General features: G+C 39.4%; 1 protein-coding gene across 2 annotated transcripts in view; it reads right to left on the reverse strand.

Annotated features, from left to right (window-relative positions):
• The window catches only part of LOC108700131 (mitogen-activated protein kinase kinase kinase kinase 4), a 126,745-nt gene extending 110,438 nt beyond the window's left edge, over positions 1 to 16,307 (reverse strand). For both annotated transcript variants that reach the window (XM_018233032.2, XM_018233031.2), the window contains exon 1: positions 16,046 to 16,307. In XM_018233032.2, coding sequence (XP_018088521.1) covers positions 16,046 to 16,102 — 57 coding nt within the window. In that variant the 5' untranslated portion in view covers positions 16,103 to 16,307. The remainder of the gene's footprint in view (positions 1 to 16,045) is intronic.
• Positions 16,308 to 16,811: the final 504 nt, after the last annotated feature.

The raw sequence follows: 16,811 nt of genomic DNA on the forward strand, positions 1-16,811 counted from the left end.
CAGTTCAGATGACAGATCGTTCCTCGCAAATCCACTAAAGTGCGAATTTTTCTCTTTCACCAGTGTTTCCTTCGCCACCTTAGACCAGGCGAACTGATAAAACAAAGCTACATCCTCCTCAATCTTATGTCAGTGACATCATATCCTGTATGCTGAAAGTCATAAAAGTTGTATAAAAACGATGGCGTCTTAATTTTTTAAAGCGGGATTGCCTTCGAAAGTCCTAACTATTAAAGATTTTTGTGTTCATTTTTTTTTTTTTTTTTTAAACTGACAAGTTTTATTGAATAGCATAGCAGCATCATCACAGCGGAGAGGATATCCGTGACATGCGGTATCCCACTCTCAATATTGGCAGATTAATACAAAAACAATGGTTGAGGTAGAAAAACAGAATATAAAGAGGGGGGACCAAAAAAAAAAAAAAAAAGAGAGGGACGGGGAAAAAGGAGAGGTAAACGAAAAGTGCGTGTTACCTAGTAGAGCATTAGGAATGGCTAAAAGAAAAATAAAGAAATATGGCGGTGGGGCACTATGTACTGTGCAACCAAATAGAACATAGACAGGTTAAATGGATAAGCAAAAACTAACTAAACCTGACCCCTCATCAGGCCTGCAAAGCCGCAAATAAAGTAGGATCAAGTTCGTACGCCAGCCAGGGGAGCCATATTTTATCAAATGCTTCCAAATCATTTTTCAAAGTATATGTGAGTTTCTCATTAGTAGCAATAGAGATGATCTTTGCTTTCAGAGAATCTAAGGGTAAGTTCGGTTTCTTCCAGTTTCCTGCAACAATCAATCTGGCAGCCATTAAGATATGCTGACTCAGTCTATGGGCCGAGTTATCATATGCATGTGGTTTTTTACCTAGTAACATCACTAGGGGGTCCTTAGGGAATGGAACATGAAAAACTCCAGAGAGAAGATTCGTCACAGCTTCCCAGAATTGAGACACAACAGGGCATGTCCACCATGTATGAAGTAGCGACCCCGAATCAGGGCATCCACGGTAACATTGTGGGTTATATGCGGGATAGAACTTGTGGAGCCGTGTATGGACAAGATAAGTCCTATGGAGCAACTTAATAGAAGTCTCTCTGACAGTCACGCAAGTGCTCCCTTTATGTGCGGTCAAACTACAATGGGACCATTGTGTGGGCGTAAGTGTTGTGGCAAGATCCGATTCCCATTTCAGCATATACCCCAATTTTTTGGACTGCTGAGGAGGTTGGTTCAAAAGTTGATATAAAGTACTGAGGACACCTGGTTGTAGAGGACTCTGAGTACTAATGGTTTCCAGAGCCGTAGATGTGAAGGAGCCCGAGGCAGTCTTCCGCAATTGCTGTCGAGCAAAATGGAGTAGTTGAGTGGCTTGGAAACCTTCACTCAAAGGAGGATTATAAGCGTCCAAGAGTTGTTGCTGGGATAAGGGCTTCCCCAGTCTTGTCATTGACTGAAGTGTGGTGACTCCATTTGTAAACCACCACGCAAATTGACGTCTGGATAGGCCTGGTGGATAGTCCGGATTATTCAGTAGAGGCGTTAAAGGTGATGGAATAGACATGAGATGAAACCTCTTCCGCAGCGTATTCCACAAGCGCAACATTTCCAATGTCAGTGGTGAGGGGTCTGAGAGGTTAGAGAAAGGTATCCGCGGTAGCCAGAGGATGTAATAGGTCGTCCTCTAACTGTACCCAAAGCGGGGCCATAGGACCAGCATGCAATGTAGTAAGCTGTGGCAATCGGGCCGCCCAATAGTATTTCACCAGATGCGGCACCGCCAATCCTCCATTAGCTTTGTGTAGGTACATCGTTTGCTTTGAAATCCGAGGGTGCTTGTGTTGCCAAATAAAGGCATGAATTCTAGATTGCAACGTGTGTAAATCCGGTAGAGGTACTCTAATTGGAAGCGATCTGAACAAATAGAGGAGTTTGGGTAGCAACACCATTTTAACACAGTGGATCCGACCGATCCATGAGATTTTATGCTTGTCCCATCTCAACAGGTCTTGAGTCAGAGTATGAAGCATTGGTTTAAAGTTAGTTTTATATAGAGAGGGGATCAGGCTAGTTATCTTAATACCTAAATACTGTAGAGAGTCAGATTTTACATGGAAACCAAAATTAAGTTCTATCAATTTAACGACATGTTTTGGCACATTACAGGGCAGCATCTCAGACTTATCGGGGTTAATCTTGAGACCGGATACTTTGGCAAAGTCAAACAAGGAATTTTGTAAATTGGGAAGAGAAGTAAGTGGGTTTGTCACATGTAACAACAGATCATCTGCAAACATTGAGAGTTTATATTCCCTATCCTTGATTCGCAAGCCCTTAATATCTGGTTGTTCTCTAATGGCTCTCGCCAGAGGCTCCATTGCCAGGGCAAATAATGCCGGAGAGAGCGGGCATCCTTGTCTGGTGCCCCTCCTAATATGAATATATGTCTGTGGATCTGTAGAAGGAAGGTTAAGTTTGGCCCTTGGATCGTGGTAGTAAGTTTTTAGCGTATTCAAAAAATTGGAGCCTATACCTATTGCTTCGAGTAAGCCAAAAAGATACCTCCAGTTCAGGGTGTCAAACGCTTTCTCAATATCAAGCGCAAGAAGACAGAGAGGAGTGTTAGTTTTATTCGCGTGAGCTATTAGATTAATAACCTTTCTGATATTATCAGGTGCTTGGCGAGAAGGTATAAATCCAATTTGGTCCTTATGGACCAGTGTAGTGAGGACTTTATTCAGTCGATGAGCCAGAATAGAAGCGAGCAATTTTATGTCTACATTCAATAGGGAAATCGTCTATAGTTTTTAGTAGATAGGGGGTCCTTATTAGGTTTGGGGATTACGGTTACTCTAGCCTCGTTCATCTCTGGTGGTAAGGGATGACCAGAAACGATATGTCGAAATAGTGCCTGCAAGTGGGGAATCAACTGAGTCTGAAATTTTTTATAATACAGGGAAGAGAAGCCATCAGGCCCAGGGGCCTTATTTGACTTTAGATTTTTTATAGTAATTTCGATCTCCTGATACGTAATCTGTTCCTCTAACATCATTGTCATCTCCTCTGTCATTGGAGCAGGGGCATGTTGCTCAATGTATCGGTGCAGGGTCGCATCATTCAGCTGGGGCGGGGAATCATAAAGGGTCTGATAATAAGTTTGGAAGGCCGAAACTATAGCATTCGGGTCGGAAGTGATACGGCCATCAGATTGTCGGATCTTATGAATGGAGTTACGTTTATTATGAGCCTTTAAGAGATTGGCAGCATTTTATCAGGCTTATTGGCATATAAGTAAAACCTATGATTAGTTTTACGTATGGCATGTTCCGCCGTAGTTATCTGACAAGCTCTTATTTTCTGTTTAATCTCTTCTATACGGCGTCTATTTCGGTTATTAGGGTGTGATCTGTTGGCATTTTCCAAATCTGTCAGTTCGGTTTCTAATATAGTTAGCGTTTGTAATCTCTCCCTTTTTCTCTTCGCTGCATAATGAATTAGGCAGCCCCTAATGAACGCTTTCTGGGCAACCCATATCCAAGCAGGGGAAGCATCTAAAGTGCAATTTTCAGCAAAAAATTGGTTGAGCTCTTTCTCAATGTAAGCAATACAGTCTGGCTCAGCTAAAAGACTTTCATTTAGTCGCCAAGTGGGCCGTACAGTAGGGGATGTCTGCAAATCCAGCGTAGTGAACACTATATCGTGGTCTGACCAAGCACAGAGTGAAATTTTAGAATCAATAATTTTAGAGACATCACGGGTATTGACCAGAATGTAATCTATCCGAGAATAGCTGTGATGTACATGTGAATAATGGGTATATCCCCTGTTAGCAGAGTTAAACTCCCTCCAAGAATCAGCTAAACTGTAGGTATGTAAAAAAGATTCGATCTGTTTGGTGGTTTTCTTATGCCTTGAAGTGCTATCAAGGGAAGATCTATCTAGAGAGTGATGAAAGGATAAATTGAAATCCCCAGCCCATATAATTCGTGCCGTTGGAATGTCAGACAACTTACGAAGCAGCGTCTCAAAGAAGAGAAGTGGGGAATCGTTCGGGGCGTAGGAAGAGATTATTATATAATTTGTGTCATATAGGGCCCCCAGTAAAATAAGATATTGCCCTTGACTGTCAGAAATGGCCCGCGTAACGGTAAAAGGGAACCTATTATGCAGCAGCACAGCCACTCCTCTATGTTTACTTGAAGTGGAAGAGAGATAGAATCTGGTATAGTGTTTGTGGAAAAATTTAGGATAGGAGGTCTGAGTAAAATGAGTTTCCTGTATGCATAATACAGTACATCCGGGGATAAGCGATTATAAGTCTGAAATGCTGCCCGCCGTTTCGTTGGGGAATTGAGGCCTTGTGCATTGTGTGAAACGATTTTAATGGACATGGAAACGATCATAAATTGTGCTAAAGTAGCAATAATAACATACCAATGCTGGGACCCCAAGTCTCCACCGGGATTGTAGCGTCTGCCACCATCGTGCCGTCCCAACTAAACAAAGCATAGTCCCCACCGCCAGGGTTTCACATAGAGAGGTAACAGTGAAAAAAAAATTTAAGAACAGATAGAACCAGTGTACATGAAGATTATATAAAAAATCAAAAAGAAAACAGAACATACAGTGAGTGAACACTTTGGGTGAGCCCTGTGTCTCCGACATTCCCTTCCAGCGTATGGAGGGCATGTGGAAGAGAGGTGCTCGACAAGGGGGGCATCAGCCCGCACCCCCTACTATAAATGATAAAAGTGGGAACATTATCTAGAAATAACAATAGGAACAAACCGAACAAGGCCTATAGCAGCATTCCAATTGCCTACCAGCACCCAGGAGTGTAGACCATAACTAGTGTACCCCTAGTGAGTAGAGATAAGAGCACATATTATTGAGGTAGGGCATGGATCAAGTCTGCGCTGTGTCAGGTCTTGGACGTGATGGTCTTTGATCTTTAGTAGGAGAATGTGGCGGTGGCCTTTTCTGTTGTCTAGAAGAGGGTACATCAGACCACTCCGGATCTGATCTAGGTGATGTGGAAGAGGCTCGGTCACCTTTGTCCGGAATGCTGGGGTGGCCCTTGAGGATCGCCATGCCTGCTTCAGGCGTGTAGATTACATGAGTGTGCCCGTTCCAGGGGAACTGTAGGGAAAAGGGGAAGCCCCACTTATACTTCACCTTATGATGTATGAGAAGCGCTGTGACTGGCTTCATAAGTCTTCTCTTTTGCAGGGTAGCGGGGGCAATATCAGCATACAGTTGCATGTTATGTGGAAAGTCCTCCCTATTCAACTCCCTAGCCGCTTGCAGGGCCTGGTCCCTGACTTCCACGTGGTGAAGTTTCAATACAATGTCCCTCGGAATGTTAGGGTTTCGTGGGCGGCCTAGGGCTCTGTGAATTCTCTCAATGTGGAGTTGATCAGCAGTATGATCAGGCAGAAGCTGTTGGAGGACCTCTGCCATTAAAAGGGTAATGTCCGTGACAGTCTCTGGGACCCCCCTGACCCGCAGGTTACCTCTCCTGGAGCGATTCTCCAGATCTTCCACCTTGTTTTCCAGCTGCAGGATTTGGTCTTGGTGGACCATGATCTGTTTTTGGTCTTCCTGGAGAGCAGTAGCATGTTCATCGGTAACGTGTTCCAGTTTGTCCACTCTATCCCCCAAATCAGTAATCTGCCACGCAAAGTCGGCTACTGCTGCTGCCAATTCGGTTTTAAAGAGGCTCCGGACCGCTTGTAACGCATTTTGCGTCTCAGAAGTAAGGGCCGCGGCCTCTGAGAGTTGTTCCGGCTCCTCGTGCTCTGCCAAAGATGGCGGACGGGTCCGTTCGGTAGTGCGTTTCTGGAACATGGGCGGCGTACTGGGCTGCGGCTTCTTTTTTGTAGAAGGGGGACCCATCGCCGGATTGAGCAGGCGTCGAGGATGCGTGGAGTATAGAATCCAGAGTTTTGGGGTCACGTTCCTTGCAAATAGTGGCTAAATAGCAGGGTGCGGGAGCGGAGCTCTCACCAACATGTCATGTCAGGTCAGCTGCGCGCATGCGCCCCGTGTTAATTTTTTTTAATCAATTTGAGGGACATGCTACATTTGTTTTCGGTGGTGGGATCATGTCTAGGGCATTAGAGGATTTCTTTAATCTTTATTCTGCTTCCTTGGACAGTGTAATAAGTAGCCACTTCCGGCATTTTAACCAACATCTCTAATAAAGACACCTTTACGACCTATATGTACCTGCCCTATTCAAATTGACCTTTGCGTAAGAGTCCTAACGAATTTTCGCTAGGCAGAATTGAACGCTAGCAAACGATCGCTAAGAAATGCTTGCGCTGATGAATTAACGCTGTCGAAACTTCACCAGCGTTTAGCTGCTGAGATGCAAATTTGTATTTTAGGAAATTATCATAGTGGTAATGAATTTACAACTACTAAAGCGGCGTAAAGTGTGGAGGAGCATCACTGCCAAAACGTTGCCGTTTAGTGAATTTGCCCCACTGGCTCTGGTAGTCTGCATGGCTTGTTTATGATCTTTTTAAGAACCTGGGCTTAGTCTTACCCATGAAAACAACGTCTTTGCCATGTGTGGTGTGGGCCCTTTAACAGAGGTTGCTGAAGCTTGCTTGGCAATGAAAAAGGTAGCTTTATTTCTTTAAAGCAGAAGGAAAAGTATTACACAGCTCAATTTCAGCATGGCATCAGAACAGTTTCTCTAGGTCTTTCCTTGAAGAGAGCCAACATCAGACAGAGAGACTCTTGCTGACTGGGAGCGGCCTTTTATACCCAAGGCTCCCAGAATGCTTTGTGGTTCTATGACATCATACATCTCACATTAACCAAATATTAAATTTTAACAATAATTGCAATTTCTACATGTACATTTACATATTAGCCTTCATAGATTACAACATAAAAAAGGTAAAAAGAAACTCACATTTAAACAAAGTTTGAATTCCAAGCTGTGAAATGTCTGTGCACAGCTGACAACAATCAGGCTACACCCATGTACTTCCAAACCCTGTGCAGACTGATCAACTTGGGAAACTCAGGTAAGTATTTTAAACTTTAAATGTTAAAGTTTGAACTCATATATAAAGGGTATATTTTAGTGGCAAGTTGCCTTTCTAAGAGGAAAAAGTAATGTTTAAATGTTCTAACTTTATAGAGCTGCAAAACAGACTGCTTTCACATGGCTTTTTAACCCTGTTGTTGCCATGTTGAACACAGGAGAAAAAATATGTTTCAAGGCTGAGAATGGTGTAGGACAGACACAAGAAGTAATGAAAGACAGATTAAGAAAGAGAGTTTGCGCTGGCCAGCAGAGGTAGAAAAGACAGAGAAGAAAGAAAGTAAGAAAGTACTGTCCTCCACACATATCTCAACAACAAAAAAAAGAAAAATTTATTTAAGTGACATAACTCTGTCACACCATGTTACAGTTAATTGTCTTTCAATTAATAAAATAGAAAGCTGGAGACAGAATTATTGCAATAGCAATCATTGAACTAACACTTTTATCTTAACTATATTTTTGGAATCTGATTACGCTTTCCAGAGACTGATCTACTTCTAAAGCTTATAAAGCAAATTAGCCAATCAAGACTTACGTATTTGATCAGGAGCAGAAAATATGATTAAAAGACATTTTGTAAGGGCCCAACACCTACCTTTTCCATGACAATACACATGCTCAACAAGCCAAACTGAGAATGTTCCTATTCTTGGAAACTTTTAACATTTTAGCCCCAGCTTCTTTGATTTACCATGCCATGTGTTGTCAGTAAATATGTTAAAACCAGAAAACATTTAATGGCATCAACAGTCCCTGACAACTGGTACCGTAGAATTTACAATCCCTGGCAAATGGACAAAGTTTATATATTTTTTTAAAGCTGTTTTAGTAGTAAATTTCAATGCAGTAACTAATTAGTTGTCTAAGTACCTATAGGTAATATTGCCAAAGTTGCTTTGCAGTTTTTGGTAAGGGGCTAAAAACTTTTCTCAACATCGTTTCAGTTTGATCATGAACAAATAGTTTCTAGTTTAGCTGTTCGTACAGAACCTGATTACTTTACAATGTAATATCAGACACAGTTATATTTATTACGTAATGAGGGCTGATGCTGATTCTGCCATCCAATCATATAGAAACAAATCTGTTTCAGTCACATTTGTGGTTTGATTGAACACAGTTACTCTGCATTTGAAGTGAGAAAACTGATGGTTAGAGAAACCCGATGCATGCAAGAAACTGCGCTCCACATGATTCCTATTAAAATAAAGCCAGTCTATTTATTTTAGATGATGCAGCTGGCTGTCCTATATAAAACAAACCTTTTGCGAGCAGGGAAGGTCAAATATGGAGCTTCTGTTTGCAAGGATAACACCATTAGATCAACCTGGAATATTTTTATGTCTCGCTCTGTTAAAACATTCCCCATTTCTGAGGAGGATAATAGCAAACTATCACAGCAAACCAATATCACTTGGATTTCTACAACAGATTTATCCCTTTTTAGGAAATGTTGTATAGTATGTATAGTAAGCCAAATAGATCTCAGTAACTCTTCCACCTTGGAATGGTCAGCCATCTCCAGCAGCTGTGGTAGAACTGTAGGCTGACTTATGGGAATTACAGGTCAAAAATCGCTTTACAGCTTTATCCAATCAAGGCAACACAGATTTTTTTGGGAGTCACCCTACTTTCTCACCAGTCTCCTGCACCCAAATTGTTGTTAACCTCTTTCACAAAAAATGATTGAAATGCACCCAAATATATATTATTATAATAGTAAGATTGGGAGGTGAATTGGGACACTGCAAATTCTTGCCAAAAAAACAAAAACACTGGGTTCAAGTTTATCTCACAAAATTCATATGCAGCTTGTCATTCAGTAATTTTCTTTATTGTTCAGCGTAAACCAGTGACCAGTTTTCCTGAGATGTGACTGTGGGCCATATAAAAACGTAGAACAGAGCAGTGCTGCTTCTTTGATTTAACACAGGGGCTGGGACCATACACTGCATGCACCACTGCATCACTTAGCTAAGAGATCTGCTCATAGCAGGGATGGATATTTATTTGTAATGGATGGGCTTGGTGCATCTGTAGCCAAAACACAAGCCATAACACAAGCCATAACACAAGCCATAACATTGTTTGCTTGGTCACACATTTTGTGCAGAGAACACAGAAGACAAGGCTATTATCGTCACCATGGAATATTCTTATGGCAATTGCTATTTAAATGATTTGAAAGACTATTTTAAAGTCAACATTGCTGCATGATGTAATGTTGTTGACTTAGCTATACATTTTAAAAGCCCATTCATTCATCACATTAACACTTCTTTAATTCTTACTGCCTAATAGCACAGAGAGCAGTCACATGCTTTATACAACTTGCTGCTATGCTGATATGCTGCTTCTACTGCTTCCTATGGCACTGGGGGGCTTGGGCAGAGGTCACAGCAAGAAGACAGAACTACATTTATTTGGTTAATGTGCAGCAGCTGGGACCAGCATTCAAATAGAAGTTAATTACCCCGATTTAATTTACACATACATTACACTGGGTTCTCACAATAAAGTATAGCAGAGATCCTAAAACAACTCCCTAAAGTCTTAATCACCAATACTTTCAGCATGTAGTCCCATAGGTGTGAGATTAAATCACAAAAGGGCTAGAACAATAATCACTCAAATGTCCGTGAAATGTATTATGTCCCTCTGCCCATTCTATGTGATATTTAATAGTACTGCAACTTCATTATGTTCCTTGACCTAATTTTTCCCATTTTTCTTCTTAGGTACATTATTGCACCAGCTTAAAGGGGCGGTTCACCTTCCAAACACTTTTTCAGTTCAGTTGTTTTCAGATTATTCACCAGAAATAAAGACTTTTTTCAATTACTTTCCATTTTTTACTGTTTTTCCAAAATCTAAGTTCCTATCTCTGGTGTTTGAGTCTGGCAGCTCAGTAATTCAGGAGCAGATTCTGATCTGTTACGATTTTGCAACATTTAGTTGATACATTTCTCAAGAGTTTCTCTGGTTTCAACTATTGTATCAGTTATATCAACTGCCTTTAATGAAACTCAGGGATTCTGCTCAACAGGGACAGAGCTAAGAAATGTATCAACTAAATGTATCAATTTAGAACTGTTTAGAGAGTTGGTGACCCCGCCAAAGCTGCTTTAGAAGGTGAAAAATTAGACTTTACATTTTTTTTCATTATTAGAACAGTTACACATAGAAAATAGAAAGTAATTGGAAAAAGTATTTCTTTCTGGTGAACTATCTGAAACCAACTGAACTGAAAAAAGTGTTGGAAGGTGAACAACCCCTTTAAGAGCTGTAAGTAAGTAGTGTAGCATGTGATCTTGAGCTCGGGTCAGTTATTAGTCTCAGTCTATAACATACAATAACATGTCTGTCCCTGCACTATTAGTTTATTAACCTTTGTTATCTCTTCTGGTGATAATCTTTGGAAACCATCTGTAAAGCTGCAATCCTACACTTCAATGTACACTTAGAGGGGTGGATTTTTGGTCCAAACTCACAAATTCGAGTTGGTAAAAAGTATTGGAAAAAGTATTTCTTTCTGGTGAACTATCTGAAACCAACTGAACTGAAAAAAGTGTTGGAAGGTGAACAACCCCTTTAAGAGCTGTAAGTAAGTAGTGTAGCATGTGATCTTGAGCTCGGGTCAGTTATTAGTCTCAGTCTATAACATACAATAACATGTCTGTCCCTGCACTATTAGTTTATTAACCTTTGTTATCTCTTCTGGTGATAATCTTTGGAAACCATCTGTAAAGCTGCAATCCTACACTTCAATGTACACTTAGAGGGGTGGACTTTTGGTCCAAACTCACAAATTCGAGTTGGTAAAAATCCAAACTCGAATTGTAATTCAAGATTTATCATACCCGGACCCTGGGAACAACTCGAATTCGACTATTTGCCACCTAAAACCTGCCGTGTTCATGTAGAACTCAATGGCAGAGGTCCAGTGACCCATTTGAAGATGTTAACGGGCTTCCTGACATTCAAGTTTTTTTCAGAGAAAAAAAACTAGATTCAAGTTCAGTCGAATTCTATTTGTATTCTATTTGAGTTTTCAGGTCGGTAATATTCGTTCAAGTTTTAGGTGTTCAAGTTTTTTCTAAAATACCCTCCAATTCAAATTTATTAGAGTAAAAAAATTCAAATAAATATGAAATTTGACCTTTGATAAATCTTCCCCTAAATGTCAAGCTTTAGAGGAAATGAACAATTTAATTTGCAGTAAGATTTTACTCACTGGATTGAACTTTTTTTCTTCTTCTAAATTTAAGGGAACTCTTCTCCTAAAATTGCTTCTTTTATGCTTTAGATGTGACAGTTTCACTTCCCCACTTAAACTATATGTATATTGTTTTGGTCTTACTGTGCATGTTCTCATTTGGAATGTTTTTTTTTTTTTTAAAACTCCCCTGCAGAACTTTTTATGTGAAGTAAAATACACAGTGCTTCAGACATTAAGCAACCTTTTGCATCATCCAAATATGATATACCACCCAATTATTCACACATACCCACATTTGTAAACGTTTCAAATCCCTATTCAGTACAATCTGTTCAATGCCACTGTGAAATTGTTTACAGAAAAAACATCTTAGTTTTGTCCCCACCCAACTTCTTCCCCTCTAAATACTGTAGGTAATGTCAGCACCATCCATAGAATGACAGGTGCACTCAGCGCATATATACTGTACATTGCGGGACAACAATCTTGATGACTTCAATTACTTTGTCCAACATGAACTAAAGTTCCTCACATACATTAGAAGTGCCTTTATGTTTAACACAAGATCCTTTGAGTCTGACCAGGGCAAATATTACAGAGTGCAGAAGGTGCCAAGGAAAGACCAAGACTGATTAAATTATTGTATTTCTTCCATCCATCCTTTAATCAGTTCTGTGATTTCTTTTTCTCCTTTACTCTCTTTTTCTTTAATCTCCATTTCCCCATTCCATTCCCATTTGTAATCATGTCTATATTCTTTTTCTTTCAACCCCCTTTTTGTCTATTTTCTCCCTTTTTTTTAAATTCTACAGCCCCTCACTGCTTTGTTTTTTATTGCTTACTTCTTATTAGATATCCCCTTGCTAATTCTATCACTATTCTTTGCAGAAGGCAGGCTTAGGGCCTGACTCAGGAACATATCTAACTGCCTGAAATGATAAAGGCATACAGAAGTGCCTTCCTTTTCAGTACGTGGAGAAGTGGTGCAAGTGATTACAACATTGGTATTAATTTGAAAAGGGTACAGGGTACATTAAAGGGATGGTTTGCTTTTAAATTAGTATTCAATTTAACTTAACAATCCACCCCACCAATCCAAAGCCTAAGCTTTCTTTGCATACAGCCCCAACACGAGTGCAGATTCCTTTACTAATAACAATGTCATGACTATGGAAGCTATGGGTGGTACCATATTACTTAAGACTTTAAGGCAGGTTTATCAAATATCAGACTGGAAAATCATAATGGATATTAATATCCCCATATTCCTATTGTTTTAGTGAGTGGTAGTCATCATAACCTTTCTATAAAAAGACTTGGACCATGATGTGGGAATAGTTCAGTTAAGTATCCACAATTCCAGGTGTAAAGCAAGCAATATTTACAGGCTTTCATTTGTCCACTTCAGTCAGCAAGTACTATTCCTTAGTTATGGGATAGGTTTTTGGTAGTTGCTGGAATACTGCATTGATAAGAGTTACGTTACTACTAAGTGCCTGCATGACAAAAAGGCCATTGTATGCTTGTAAAATGGTCAGAGTCCTAAAATAACCCCATTACGTTAAAGGGGTTGTTCACCTTTGAGATAACCTTTAGAGTTGAGAGGCAATTTGTTTTCATTTTTTATTATTGAATGTTTTTGTATTATTTAGCTTTTTATTTAGCGTCTCTTCGATTTGAATCTTAACCAATATGATAACTATGGTCCAAACTACCCTAGCAACCATGCATTGATTGCAATAAGAGACTGTAATATGAATAGGAGAGCGCCTGAATAGAAGGATCAGTAATAAAAAGTAACAATAACAATATTTGTTATTTGTAACTTACAGAGCATTTGTTTTTTAGAAGGGAGTCAGCGACGCCCATTTGAAATCTGCAAGAGTCAGAAGAAAAAGGCAAATAACTATAAAACTATAAAAAAAATAATAATGAAAACCAATCAGCCCCCCACTTCCCCAAAAAAATGTTTCTGTCTATGACATTTTACAGCAGCCCCAGCCAGAATCTACAGATTGCAAGTCTGGGCCTGTAAAATCTATGCATTCCTATCAGTGCAGTGATTAGCATTTGAGACAAGTTAACTTAAATTGGCCATATTTGTTATTATCTTGTGAGTGTTAGATGATAGCACTGCATTTCAGCATGTGGCCTAAAATAGAAAACCAGGTTGGTTCCATGAACCCCAACAGAATATGTATGTGGCTCAGCTGCCATCCTGCAATATGACAGTGCTGCAATTCCATAATGATGACTATTAATCAACCCACAGGCCTATCTGCCATCGCCACAAATTCTTGAAATGACAGCTCTGTAGGCTGCAAATCTAATCTAAGTCTAATATCTTGAAAACTGGTCCTTGTGAAGGCAGCTTTAGTCAGTTATTTAATAAGAATACACATTGCCACACAACACGTACTTTCAACTTACATTTAAAATATAACTGTTAAGTATATTGCTAAAAAGTCAATTTTGGATAAACCCATGCCAATGCTTTGGCAAATGTTTTTGCCAAAAAAAATCAGCAGCTATTTGATGTGATTTTGATACAAAATATTAGCCACAATAAAATGTCAAAGATGTTTTGTAACATTACCTATAAGAGTGGTTTCATATTCACCTACAATGACTAAACTACATTGATTTTTAGAGACTACTGTATATGGCTCAGATACTGGGCTTCATTTAGTGAGTGCCAGTTTACATTTGGCCACCCTTAGAAGTAGCACACTCTAGACACCTTAACCAATATGCTTTATGTGTTCTTCAAAGGGAAGCATTTTGTATGTGGCCCACATGGTGGCTAGTGGTTAGCACTGCTGTGGTTCTTTTTCAGTTCCAACTAGATCAATATCTGCATGGGTTTCGCTCCAGTTTAACTGGCTCAGGACTATGACGATGATAAATAATTTCTGTATAGCACTGGTTAACATATTAGAGGTATATTTAGAAAGATTATAAAATATCATATAAATGTGCAAGTATCCAAGTTTGATCCAGGTGCTGAAGAAGGTCTCGCAGTTAACTTTTGCAGGGCCATTATAAATAGTGGTCATTTTTTAATCCTTGGATTGATACGGTGCCACTTATACATACTGTGACCAGGCCCTGGCATATCACACATTTATGGAAAGAATCACATCCCTCTACATATAACTTTAACTCAAATTAGGAGTTACTGTATAATATCCAGTTTCATGCTTTGTGGAAAAACAGATAAATATGTGATTTTTGTCCTTGAACAAATTGTCACAGTATAGTATAGTAGATGTCTGGCTATTTCCCTTTACATTGCTAAGTGTATGTTATTAACATCCACACAGGGCATAATGGGATTTGTAGTTTTTATCAAGACTGACATGAACAAAAGTTTTTTCCCAAAGTAAAGCAAAAGTCATGGGACTGGTACAGATCCAAGAAACAGTGGCTGGGAAACCCATCTGCAAACATGGTATCTACCCATCTGCAAGTGTGAACTGGGTCTAACTTGCAAGGAGTGTAGAAAGCAAATTCTTTCTCATACATATATGTAGATGTTTTGTGATTAATTTATCATATTTCCAAAGCTTGCAAAGTGCATGGGGGACTCCCACAAGCGAAATCTCCCCGAGAAACAGAAGGCATTTAATTACACATAGCATTAGTAACTAATCTGGAAACACCCTTGCACAGAATCTAGAGATGAAAGGGAGCCTGTCTCCCTGATAATCCTGGAGGGGGTCACAGTTACAGTATAATATATATATATATCTATATATATATATATCTACATATATATATATATATATATATATATATATATATATATATATATATATATATATATATATATATATATATATATATATATATATATATATATATATATATATATATATATATATATATAGTCAAATACAAGAGTCCTCTGCACTCAACCCATTATCAATATATTTAAGACAGCGACATTTTGTGCATACTGCTACTAAAAAATGCCTTACCCTTTAAACAAAACAGGGACTGTTTGTCCATATATTGCAATATACTCAAGCTGGCCAACTACGTCAAAGTCATCCCATATCTGGCCAGTCCTATGCTCAATTTTATCTGATTCATTAAGAATTCTATTGCTTCATTATACATTTTACAAAGGGACTAGGTATTACCTGCAACTTAACTTGCTGCTTTCAAAGTAAACCTCCATACTTGGCTGCCCTTTTATTTGCTATCAATTCCTTGACTGCCCTAGGGCCAGAGATGCCTATTTAGTAATGACCCCTTTCTGTAGAACTTGCAGTGTTTGTAAGTAATTTTGTTAAACTCAAAGCAGAACAGAAGGTTTCGTTCAAGCAGTCTCAGTGCTAAATCCCAGTGCTCACGCTGCACAGAGTGGGGTTAGGAAGCTGGCTGAGCTCTACTTTCACAACAAACTGTTCCTATTTTCATGCACAAATACCCAGTCCAAAATCACATACACGCAGTGAATGGAACAAGCCTCCAAATCCTTAACTGCAAAAGCCTGAGATCTAGAGCAGCCTTTATTGTTGTAATGCGATAAAAACTTCACAAGCTAACAAGTCATCACGCAGCGACTACCAAAGGCATTCGCTCCGCTTTAACCCTTCACTACCCAGATAATCTCCCAATGCCAGGCTGCATCCCTGATGCTGCAGATGTTTAGCATTTTCTATTTTATCAGTGCTAGAATGAAATGTTCTTTAATCAGGAAGATCAGACTGTGCAAGCAGACGTTCATCTTAAAATAGCAGATGATATTAACTTACTCTCAAAGAGGCCAGGTCGATGTAGTCCAGACTTTTAGCAGTGACCATGCTTGCCATATCTGCTGGGATTCAGAAGGTGCAACTGTTCAAGTTCTTTTCTTTGATGCCACTCTGCACAGAGGATTTAAAGTGCTGTTACCGTATGTCAGCCCATGACTAAAACTGAATACAGCGTGTGTCTGTGACAAATACTGTACAGGAAACTTCCCATCCAGTAAACCCGGAAAGCAAACTGAGGAAGCCGAGACAAATCTGTTTTTCTTTAAGAAAACAACATTGCAGAGTCATTTGCTGGGGAAAGTGAGGAAAGGAAATGACGATTTGGAGTTTGGAACTGTTCTAGAATTATTAGTGATATTTTCATTTATCACTCACAGACAGCATTCACTGTTAACATTGTGAATCACTGTCCAGTAATCACTTCAATATGGACTGTATGCTTGCAGCTCTCCGCCAGAATATTGGGAAACACATTCTTTATGTTATTTTTCTCTGTAATGCAAAGTACAGGAATAAACCCTTGCTGTTTAAGCTTTGTATCACACATCCTGCACAGAGTAGAATGCTGCAGGAAATAAGAAGCAATTTTAATTCCATGCATAAACATTTCATTTTAAATTCTTTCATGCATTTTCGGGTTAAAAAAGCAACATCTCAATATCCAGATGTGATGTAATTCTCTCCACCCTGTCTTACTAATAAATAAAACTGGTGTATGTTTGTTTGCTTGATACTCTCTGTATAAACTGCAAGGACCTCTGGTTCT

The sequence above is a fragment of the Xenopus laevis genome, chromosome 8S, assembly GCF_017654675.1.
Source record: "Xenopus laevis strain J_2021 chromosome 8S, Xenopus_laevis_v10.1, whole genome shotgun sequence".
Taxonomy (NCBI): Eukaryota; Metazoa; Chordata; class Amphibia; order Anura; family Pipidae; genus Xenopus; species Xenopus laevis.